Source organism: Vespa crabro, chromosome 24, assembly GCF_910589235.1.
Source record: "Vespa crabro chromosome 24, iyVesCrab1.2, whole genome shotgun sequence".
Classification (NCBI taxonomy): Eukaryota; Metazoa; Arthropoda; class Insecta; order Hymenoptera; family Vespidae; genus Vespa; species Vespa crabro.
Window position 1 is genome coordinate 2,918,361 of NC_060978.1, and position 11,054 is coordinate 2,929,414.

Consider the following 11,054-nt stretch of genomic DNA (forward strand, 5'->3'; position numbering starts at 1 on the left):
TTATGTAGAATATTTTATTAAAAGGATTTAATGTACAGAACTTTGTTTAAGGTATTCCATCAAAACATCTTTAGCTGGTGTGTCTTCTCCAAAGTCCTGCAAATATAACATTTCTATAAATAAATGAATAATTTCTCTTTAACAAAAGTATAACAATTAATTTAAAAGATATCAGAATGGCATGATTACAGCATTGCAATTTTATATTACGGGTTCTACTCAGTAGAGGGAGCCATATTTATCATCATATAACATGTTCAAAACTCTATTAATACAAAATTATTTCCAAATATAAAAGTTCCATTATCAATTTTTACCTTAATAACAACACAAGAGCAACCAACGACTTTACGAGCTTTTCCAGCACTGTCAATTTTGCATAGTCCAGCCCATTCACCCAATTTTTTATTATTATCTACTTTAATAAGTGGAATTTGATGTTCATTGCAAAGTGCTTGAACTAATTTTTTGTACATCGGTTCGTCGCAATTATCAGCTAAAATGCACAGCATCGCTTGCCTCCTAAAAAATAGAAGAAAAAGAAAAACTTGAAAACATTTTACTCGAGTATTCTTTATCTGAAAAAAAAAAAAAACTTCGTTATTGTCGTGTCAGAAGTTTAAAGCATAAAAACAGCATGTATATTTTATATACGGGTTCTGCTCAGAAGAGGGAGCCATAAATATCATCATTCATTATTTTCAAAATGCTTAATAAATAATAATTATATTTGACTTACTTGTCCAATGCTTTAGCAGCTTCATGAAGACCATGAACTACTCCATCGTGAATAAGAGCATTTTTTAAAACTTCTTGTAGTGCTGTATTTACGTCCATAGGACCTCCTGCAGTGATCGCAGAAGGCCCATCATCACTGCAAATTATATTCGATAAATAATTCTGTTTAACAAAAAGCCGTATTAACATCTAAGCGACTAAAGATTAAGTTAACACTTTTACAAATATCTACATATTTACTATAATTAATTCCTTTACAACACAGAATCTTAAGGAACATAAATCATAAATTTATATTCACTCACTTCTATTTATATAGTTTAACTCTAAAAACTTTAGAATGAAATTATTTGTGTACACATAACCACACTTACGTTCCCACGTCGGACATGTTTCTACTGGTTCAAGAAGCTGAAATAATTACACAACATTAGTATTTTTATATTACAAATTACATTTTGATATTTTTTTGTGTAAAAAACAGAACGATGACACTATAATAAACCGATATTCAGCGCGCTGCCATACAGCATGCTTCCATTTACCTTTTCTTAAGAGGAAAGAGAAATGGCTTCCACTAGATCATGCGGCTTGTTGCTACATTCATTGTCAACTCGATTCGTCTTCTGATTGGTTGATTTTGTGAATGGAGCAGACATCTATGATCATTAACGTAGAACTAACATAGACTCACAAACTTTTCCAATTTTATGCTATCTATATGTTCGACAATGGGTAAGGTAGTTTACATCTACATTTGGTAAAAACGAAAAGGTTAAATCATTTGCATAACAATTTCAAAACCTGGAAGAATGTAACTATCAATGTTGATAACGAAATATTCAACGTTATCAAAAAATTTGATTAATGGGAGACATTGTCAGTTATATCAGATATCAGGAGAAAAAAAACGTTCAATTTTTAGCTTCTTATTATTTATTATTCCTTATTATTACATACGTATATATTTATTGAATAGATTCAATCGCAAGTTTATTAAATAGAAAGTTGTGTCTTACAAAATATACATAAGAATTGTACATGAGAATGCGAATGCAATTCTTGCGTTCATTTCAAATCGAATTCAGAATTTCCCTTAACAACGATTAAATCCACGTTTCTTTTTATTCGTTAAAAAGTTCTGTAGAAATTCACGTTGTTCACAAATTCGACGAATAAAAGTTCGCGTTACGTCGGTGGCGAATATCGATGATATGGCCAACAGTAATGCGGTGGAGGCGGCGGTGGTGGTGGTGGCGGAGGCGGAGGTATAGAATGATGCTGAGATGCGGTTGCACCTCCGCTCGAATAAAGATGATGAGCGTGATGCGCGTGATGAGGATGACAGTTCGGTCCAGTTCCTCGAGAAGACGTAGGTGGATCCATCGCTATGCCCGCTTGAGCTTGACATGCCATCATTAGACCATGAAAGTCGAATTTGTACGCGTAACGTTTCCCATGCACCTTTGTCATAATATTTTTATCATAATAATACCTGTAACGGCAAAAAGATTATATTTAAAAGAAACTGCAATATTTTCTATTCTTATATTATAAGATAATTACATTCAATTTTTCTTTTTTCCAAATAGATTTTTATAGGTAGACCGTGGAATTTAATTTCACATCAGTTTGATATAAAAACGAATCAATTAGTCATTAGAAGACGATGAAATGAAAATGATTCGAAACAATTACCTGAGCGCCCGCGAAAGTTTATCATAATTCATATTGGGCTTGCTTTTGCGCTCTCCCCATCTTCGTGCTACTTCGTCCGGATCAGTTAGCTTGAATTCACCGTTAGATCCCTCCCATGCTATGCAGGAAGAATTGGACGAATCCGAGAGTAGCTCCAGCAGGAATTGCCAGAGTTGAACCTGTCCGCCTCCGACCGCCCCGGAACCACCGGTTCCAGCTGTCGATCCAATCAGCGAGCAAGTCCGTTGTAGGAGGCCGAACCTTTCTACGAGAAGGAAACAGAAATACGCATGCGACGTGATACTCCTCGAGTCGAGGTCGAGCTGTTAAATTCGTTACAAGTGCTATGGTCGAACCTCTCATCCCTCTCCTTCATCCTCATCTCTTTTATCCTTCCTTTTCCTCCTCTCGCTCTCTCTCCCCTGCTCTCTTTATCTCTCTCTTTCTTTTCTATTTTATCTTCTCTATTTATATATTTATAAGCTTACGTCATCGAGTATCAAATATGTCTCGATTAAAATCGACGAATAGAAAAAAGCTTTAGAGAGGGATAAGATGGTGAGAATGGAGTAGGAGATGATCAGACCTCCCAGAATTCGCTCGAAAAAGAGAAACGATTCATCGACCTTCGTTATCTATGATATATTCCTCGAAATTATGCGTGAGAATCGACGACAGGAGATTTGCCCTGTGTTTCAACATATCGTATTTTTTTAAAACAACAATAATAAATCTGGGGAGACGCTTAAAACGATTATACGAGATGATGTACCGTTATAAATAAACGCAGCTGCCGAAGGATGTAATCTGCTGTCCTGCTCAAGACGCAGTGGGTGAGTCTGAATCCTCCACATTACGTTTGACTAATCATTCACCGTGTGAACACCACTGGACGACAGGCCCATCTTTTCCTTGAATACATAGATCGATGTGCCTTCTCAAAAATTTCTTCCAATTTAACATTAATGTTCTCTGCATTAATAGTCTGTTAAAACGTTCACCGTACGAAGTTTCAAAATGACACCTAATGCTAGGAAAGATAAGATAAAATATAAAGAAAAATTATAATCAAGAAAGTATATCTGAATTAGAAGATATGTAAATAAACGTCGTTTGTTTTTCTAAAGAGAAAACAAACAAACGAAAAAACTTGCTTAATTTTGAAAGAAAAATGAGGATCTATGTAATATCTATGTAATATAAAATGAGGATCTGGTGTGATAATCGCATTCCAATGGAATTATATACTATTATATTCATCGAAATTATAGCTTATCGAACGTAAATACAAATTATATATATATATATATATATAAATGTATAAGTTAAGAATTCAATTTCTCATCGCTATTATTAAATATTACAGGATACGAGAAAATCACATTGCTATAGGAATAGTAATTCCATAGCACGTAATTTAAATGACATAAAACATGATAAAATGTTAATTTGCTATACAATTGTTCCTTTTTCTAAAAATCATTTTTTGAATGAAATAAAAGTTTGCTTCTTGTTACACAGAAAAAGAAAAATAAAATAAAGAAACAACTCACATCTTACACACACGATCGTCAAAGTTTATGCGTTAAATGTGGCGGTAGTAAAAAAAATCGTAAATGTGATGTTTACAAGATGAACGAAAAGTTCAAAATAAAGCGATTGTCGATGGAATCGAACAGACTTGTCGGTGGACAGAGTGAAACTGACAAACCTTTGCCCTCTGTGATTCAGCTCTTATCGTCCCCACTCTTTGGAATACCTTTGCACTTCTCTACGTACGCGAAGCTGTCTCCACCCTCGACGCCCCTCCTGCATCTTCACGAGGTCTATTGTCACCCCCGAACCTCAGACTGCCAGGCCACGCATTCAGACTCTCCTCCTCGTTTCTTCTCCTTTTCGTCTCTCCTTTTCGAACCACCCATTCTATTTTCTTCTCTCTATTCGCATACTCGAAAATAAAAGATATACGTTTGATTGGAGTTTTCTCGTTTGATAAAACGATCCACGCATTTTCTAGGGAAAACTCTAATAAATATATTCTTTGTGATTATTTATAACATTCGTTATTATTAAGAAAGATTATTGAAATGCTCATAAAATATTTTTATCTAAATCATTAATTATCGTTATAACATGCACGTTAAATTTCATGTGTAATATATTACATAGCAATAATTTTTCTTAACATAAAGTATTTCGCATTTATTATTAATATTTATTCTCAAATCAAACTGTTTACGTGCGATTTGAAGAAAAATAATTATCTCATACGTACATAATAATAGAACGCAACGCGATAACATCGGATATGACGTTTATTCAAACGGAAGTGAAAACTGTCGTAGGTCCTTGTGACGCGTAAAATTATTTCACATACGTCGAAGATCCAAGGGATGTTTCGCGCTCATCAAGAAAACAATATAGTCGCGTCCTGTGGCGAGCTTAGTGTCCCCAGTCCGCAGAATTTCCCCAGGTTCAAAGTGTATAAGCGGGAGAGAAAGAGAAAGAAAGAAAGACAGAGGGAGAGAGAGAGAGAGAGAGAGAGAGAGAGAGAGAGAGAGAGAGAGAGGGTAAAACGAGAGAAGGAGGTGAGAAGAGGAGCAAAAGAGCAGAAGAGAGCTAGAGTAGGGGTGCAGTTTGCGCTGTAAGGCCGTAACCCCTCGTGGCACCATCTTTCCACCGCCCTAAACACTCGATGGTTTATTCATGAGGACACTCTCACCGCGATAACACTGATTCGTTTAATAAACGGGTACCTCTCTCTCACTCTCAATGTGAACGTACAACGTTATTCAAACGGACGATATATCTCTTGGGCTTACCATGCCAAGATTACTGCTGCTTCTTCTCTTCGTGTGCTCTTCTTCTATTCTATTCTTTCGTTTCTTTCTACTAGAAGCCGAACTTTTCGTCTTTGCGGAATACGACTCGGCGAACCCAGGCCCAGACTTTTTCATCCTCTTACACGTTTATATTTCTATATTTCAACTTCAACTATACTCTTCGGTACTCCCTGATTATGATACTTTTTCTGTACATATATGCACGTGTGTAATATTTTTAGTTGATATTTATGTTGGGGATAAAGCTTTTATTTTAAGTATTGTCAAATGGACACTTATGTTTTCTTATGAATATTCTAATGTTATTTCGAGAATAATTAATGCGCGCTTATCACCATCCATCTTAAGTATGTAAATCGTTTGGTCATTTATTAAGCGACGTACAAACAATATCTACCTATAATCTTTTTTCAAAAGATCGACTTTAAATGGAACACTTCATAGAACGGTCCTTTATCGATCGTAATGAATTTCAAAGTCACAGTCACAAACGTACAAACGATCGACATAAGTCTTTTCCCGTCTGATCGAATTTAGACGAAGGGTGTGAATGGATACGGACGGATATAAAACCATTATCGCCCTCCATATTTACTTTTCCGCTGGACTGGCTTTATCTCTAATAGATCGCGCCCTCGTTAAGAGTTCAGATAAGGTCATAGAGAACGCAGAACCAACCCTGGGGAACGGTTAACCTCTTCCGGTCACTCTTGGTCCGAATTGAAACTCTTATTAGCCCCCTTCTCTCCCGCTACCATCGACCTCCGCCGACCCTGTGCCATTTAGATTTATTGCATGGATTGCGTTAATGCTCCCCCATCGTTGAAGTTTCTTAACGTGTAAAAGTAACGTTGAAAATAATGAATCGGATGATTATCATTGTCGCAACTCGTTCTATCTAATAAACAATATTATCATTCAAAAGAACTCATTTATATGGTTTCATTATTTACAATGAAAAATGTTCTTCTTATCCTTCGTCCTTTCGGATGATAACAAAATCACTTGCCGTCGATTCATTGAGCTCATTTGAGAATTCTAAATCTAAGAAGATCGATGCATTGTTTTTAAGATAGACAAACGAAATAGATTTTAAAAACTTTCGATTCAATTTGAGTTAATTTGATTACACAACCAACATGCATTTGCGCAGCAGATCTGACTCACCATGAACTTTCTCATCTTGAAGCAAAGCTAGACTGTACACACCGGTCGCCTGTAAACGTAAGTAACCGAGATGCCTCGCCAAAATTCGACCACCCGGAAAACGTTGCCATTCCTCCAAAGACAATTTCAGTAGCTCCTTTCCGGTCGATGGAAGAGTCTTCGATGTCGGTGATGGTTTTATCGAAAATACTCGGCTGCACCATGAAATCCATGACGCTACGTGACTCGAATTCCATTCGGATGGATCTATAAAGTTAAAAATTTACAAAATTCAAACCTGATTTATAATAGATCGTATGAAGATTTATAAAAAAAACAAACAATTGTAAGTCGTTTGATACATGTAAACGATCTATTTAATAAGAATGCAACAAGTTTGTTTTATGGACATAATAAGACATAATGGTACTTACCATATGGCACCATAACCGGACTTGAATCAATCAATCGTTCTTTCTCTAATCCCAATTGTTTTTCTTCCTTTTCTTCGAAGTTAAAACTTGACTTATTCTTTTTTTCCGGCACATTAGCATCGCCAGAACAACACGTCAAACGACAAGTAATATTCTCTTTGGAAATTTCATCGTTATCATATTCTTCCCCGTCGAAAGATACCGCCGAGTTTTCACAAGAGACTCGAAGAAGCGTTTCGAGTTTTGCAGTAATGTCATGATTCGATTCATTACTTTCATCTTTGCTCTTCATCGAATCGTTAAAATTCGCAAATAAATTTCTCGATTCTCCTCGAAAATCTTCTTTAGATTTTTCTTTCTCATTGTTCTCGAAAATCCAACTAGATCGATGTTCAGAAACAGAAAATTTATTGATCGATCGAGAACAATCTTCGTCTTCTTGGAGTAATCGTGTGATTTGCACTGACGCGTTCGATGTCGTGCAACGTTCTTCTTCTTGATCCTTGTTCTTTGCGTTCGCACATCGCGAATGATTCACGGACATTGACATCAACGATAAAAACGACGACGACGACGACGACGAGGAGGAAAAGGAAAAGTATGAATCGTGTGTTGCGTCTCGACCACGCACCGACTGACTCGTCGTGTATTGCTCGACTCAAACGATTTCTTCCTTGAAATTTGCGTGCGTCATCGAGCTCTTCCTGGTCTAAACCCTTTCTCACGGATTCGATTCGGTGCCGTCGACGTGAAAAGTAAGTAAGTGAAAGATATCGAGATTCTTACGATGATCCTTTCCTATCGATTTAAATCTTATAACACTAATATCGACACTAACATCGGTTCCATCGGATCACCGGCAACCTGTTTTTCGTAAAGTTTTTTGTTCTTCGCTTTTGTTCAAACTAAAATTGAAATTTTTTATTAATGCAAAATATTTCACAATTTTGTTATCGTTGACCAAATAATCTAGTGCAATACATCTTTTTTTGACGTTAAAGTTCCAGGAAAAACAAAACTTACGCATAGGTAATCGAATTTATTTGTTGTAATTTATATAACTATGACTATGCAGAAATCGACGTTGAAGTCACAACAATTCTGCTTGTGTTACTTATCAAATTGAAATAATCAACGATAAGATCTAATATAAAAAATATTGTTACCTAATAGTCGAATATATACGTATATATATTTTTTTTAGTAACTTTGCATATAAGTATCAACCGGATAAAAATGTTATTTAACAATCACAAAGTGTTAATATGACAATATTTTTTTATCGATCGTATACACTATTAACGATTCAAAATATATACATACTGAACGTGATAATGTGTGGCTATCGAAGAATTTTCTTTACACTAGATTGACTGATGTTTAATCTTCGAAGTTAAATGCTTTTTTTTTTATTTTTTTATTTTTTTATGCGTATGCACATCCACGTGCGAAGGAGATAGAAAGATAAGAGAAAGAAACACAGTATTTTCGATAGGCTACACGGATTGTGTCACGAATAGGCTACTCGTCGTGAATGGAGCCGTGAAGCCGAAGGCTCTCTCAATTGGCAGTGTACGAATTCTTGGAAGGAAGAAGGAGACCGGCCGTGGCAGGTCTTGGAGCTCGCATCGTCCAACGCTGAATCACAGTCGAGATCAGCCATCTTTACCCATTTTTTTTTTCACCTTCGGGCTCACATTCAGATCTGCCCGGATGTGTACGATCACGGTAGTATTCTAACAACTAAGTGGATAATATATATATCAAAAACGAATAATATGAAAATGCGTAGGTATGTACGATGAATTTCTTATTATTCTCAATTAAATTCTTTCCATACAATTATTTCGTTTAACAAACAAACGTGATGTTTTTAACATTCGATTTGACTATTTCCATTCAAATCATATTTTTAAACAAATGATTACATCGTACAATAAATCATTTTTTCACTGTTTATTACAATATTCTTTCTTTACGTATAATGAAGAGTCCTTTTCGTTTAATTGTTTATTAATAAACGTATAATATTAAAACATTTGGAATATCTTATTATTAATCATCTCATATTTCACTTCGGTTTATAGCTTTATTTGAACACACACACACACACAGACACACACACACACACATACACATACACATATATATATATATATATACGTGAGCGTGAATATATATATATATAGACAAGGAAAGTTTTATTTCGGCATAATAAAGACCAATTTATGTTTTTTCAAACCCGATAACATTTGTGTGTCATGCTAATAGTTTTTGTCAATACTGTTAGCGAAATTCCAAGAAAGGCAGCTGAAATTTTTGTAATCAATTTCTTTTCGATGTTTGTGCTACTATGATTCATACTTTAATCGTGAATGAATGTATATGATTGGAAAAAAAGATACAATTTTAAATAGAATATTATAAAGAGAGAAAATAAGTGTGTGAACATATAACGTTTCATATTTTTTTATTTTTCATTTCTTTTCATATCTTTAACCTTTTACAATTGAAGTGTATAACTAAAGAGCAGTGAAATCATAAATTAAGAAAAAACTGAATTTGAATGCTTTTAAAGTATATACAGTTGTAATATGTATTAATCTCAGATTTAATATGTTAATAATTTCATCAAATAACTTATAAATATTTTATGATAAGATAATATATCTTTGTTAAAATTTTTAATATATTAAAAATGTACATGGTTTTTTTTTTTTTTTAATCATACTCATCACTGATCATTTAAAGTTTTGATTACAAATGTGTTCTTTTTGTTGTTTTTTTGCGAAAATCAATTTTATGAAATATTCAAAACTTGAAGACTAGAAAGATATAAATATATTACTATTTTTGTTATTTCTTATTGTCTTTTCTTTGCTGCTTTCACTGCTTTAGTTTTCTGTTTTTCTCCTCCAGATAAAAATGTTGTTATCACTTCTGACATTTCTGGCATATTATATATGGTAAGATTGTTAAGTTGTTCCATATCCTAAAAGTATATAATATATAATAAAAATATATACCTTATGGATCATAAAATTATAATTACTTTTAACTAACCTTTCTAGTTTCTGGATCGTTCATGATTTTTGGTAGAATCATAATTAGAACCAATGGTAGTATCATCATCAAAACCTAAATATAATTAATTGATAAGAATTTATATAATATAAAAAATTACACATAAATATCAAAATGTTATTAACAATTACCATTGGATTAAATAAGAAATCTGTTACTCTCCATTGCTCTCTGACTTGGAAATATCGGAAAGGAGAAAGTGGCCTCATTTTTAAAGGATATGGTACTTGAATTATTTGTGAAGTTTGAATTAAATTAACTTTTCGTGCCCTGAATTTTCCTTTTGAATTAATTTCAACTCTAACAGGTTCATAAAAATAATTTGGATTGACAACTTCTACTATGTATGAACCTGATGGTACATTAGAAATTACAAATGTTCCATCTTCCCTGAAAAAAATCAATCTATTATTAAAGGAATTAATAAAATAAATGATATTATTAATACAACATAATGGACATAACATATTTTTAATATAGAATGTAAATGTTTAATTGTTTACTCAAAATTCATTAATTTTACAATAACAATCTTACAATAATATATCGTATAATATATTTTATGAAAATGTTAATTAATTTACCTTAAAAATCCATAATGTTCACCACCATTAGCCATAACATGAGTCATTAGCTGCCAACCAGTCGAAGCAGTGTTTTCCCATGGGAATACTTTTCCTTCGATAATATAAAGATCGGTTGATTGATCTTCCTCGTGTTCTGCATTAATATGATCAGTAATTAAGTTAATAATTAAAAAAATAACAGAACCAAATTTCAACGAAGAAACCATGTTTGCTCTCTCTCCTGTCCACTGAAGTTCATTACTATTTTAACAGCTGATCGCAATGTTGCCAATTTATCTTTAGTGATTTTATATCTTATCTTCTTATAACTTTAACGTTTACTATATTTTTAAATAGTATTTATATTTTAATATATTTTATACAATTAATTCTTGGAAATGTTTTATTGTCGGAATTATCTAAAAGTTCCAAAAATTTTATTTCAATGACAGAAATGTGCTTATAAAACGTTCGTTTGCACGTAATATTAGTTCATGACTCTACCAATAGTTGGCGACCTCGTCGAAACGCGATGGTAACCCTGA

General features: G+C 33.6%; 3 protein-coding genes and 1 long non-coding RNA gene across 5 annotated transcripts; 1 reads left to right on the plus strand and 3 right to left on the minus strand.

Moving 5' to 3' along the window:
* On the minus strand, positions 1–1,335 carry LOC124432234 (40S ribosomal protein S12). 2 transcript variants are annotated; one of them, XM_046980965.1, is made up of 5 exons: positions 1,284–1,335; positions 1,113–1,149; positions 740–874; positions 318–522; positions 1–96 (listed from the first exon to the last, which is right to left on the minus strand). In XM_046980965.1, the coding sequence occupies exons 2-5, from the start codon at positions 1,127–1,129 to the stop codon at positions 28–30; spliced, it is 426 nt and encodes a 141-aa protein (XP_046836921.1). In that variant the 5' UTR covers positions 1,130–1,149; positions 1,284–1,335; the 3' UTR covers positions 1–27. The 2 variants fall into 2 exon arrangements, with proteins under 2 accessions (XP_046836921.1, XP_046836923.1); XM_046980967.1 differs by lacking the exon at positions 1,284–1,335 and having other exon boundaries at positions 1,044–1,139.
* A 336-nt stretch (positions 1,336–1,671) lies between these two features.
* On the minus strand, positions 1,672–7,859 carry LOC124432316 (DNA-binding protein D-ETS-6-like). The gene is made up of 4 exons (XM_046981170.1): positions 6,860–7,859; positions 6,447–6,692; positions 2,437–2,701; positions 1,672–2,233 (listed from the first exon to the last, which is right to left on the minus strand). Exons 1-4 carry the CDS (start codon positions 7,407–7,409, stop codon positions 1,927–1,929), a joined length of 1,368 nt encoding a protein of 455 aa, XP_046837126.1. The 5' UTR covers positions 7,410–7,859; the 3' UTR covers positions 1,672–1,926.
* LOC124432321 lies at positions 7,544–9,584 on the plus strand. Its single transcript, XR_006944225.1, has 2 exons — positions 7,544–7,618; positions 8,380–9,584. It is a non-coding gene; the product is annotated as an uncharacterized LOC124432321 (long non-coding RNA).
* On the minus strand, positions 9,313–10,784 carry LOC124432319 (ER membrane protein complex subunit 7). Its single transcript, XM_046981176.1, has 4 exons — positions 10,528–10,784; positions 10,075–10,333; positions 9,923–9,997; positions 9,313–9,851 (listed from the first exon to the last, which is right to left on the minus strand). Exons 1-4 carry the CDS (start codon positions 10,734–10,736, stop codon positions 9,723–9,725), a joined length of 672 nt encoding a protein of 223 aa, XP_046837132.1. The 5' UTR covers positions 10,737–10,784; the 3' UTR covers positions 9,313–9,722.
* Positions 10,785–11,054: the final 270 nt, after the last annotated feature.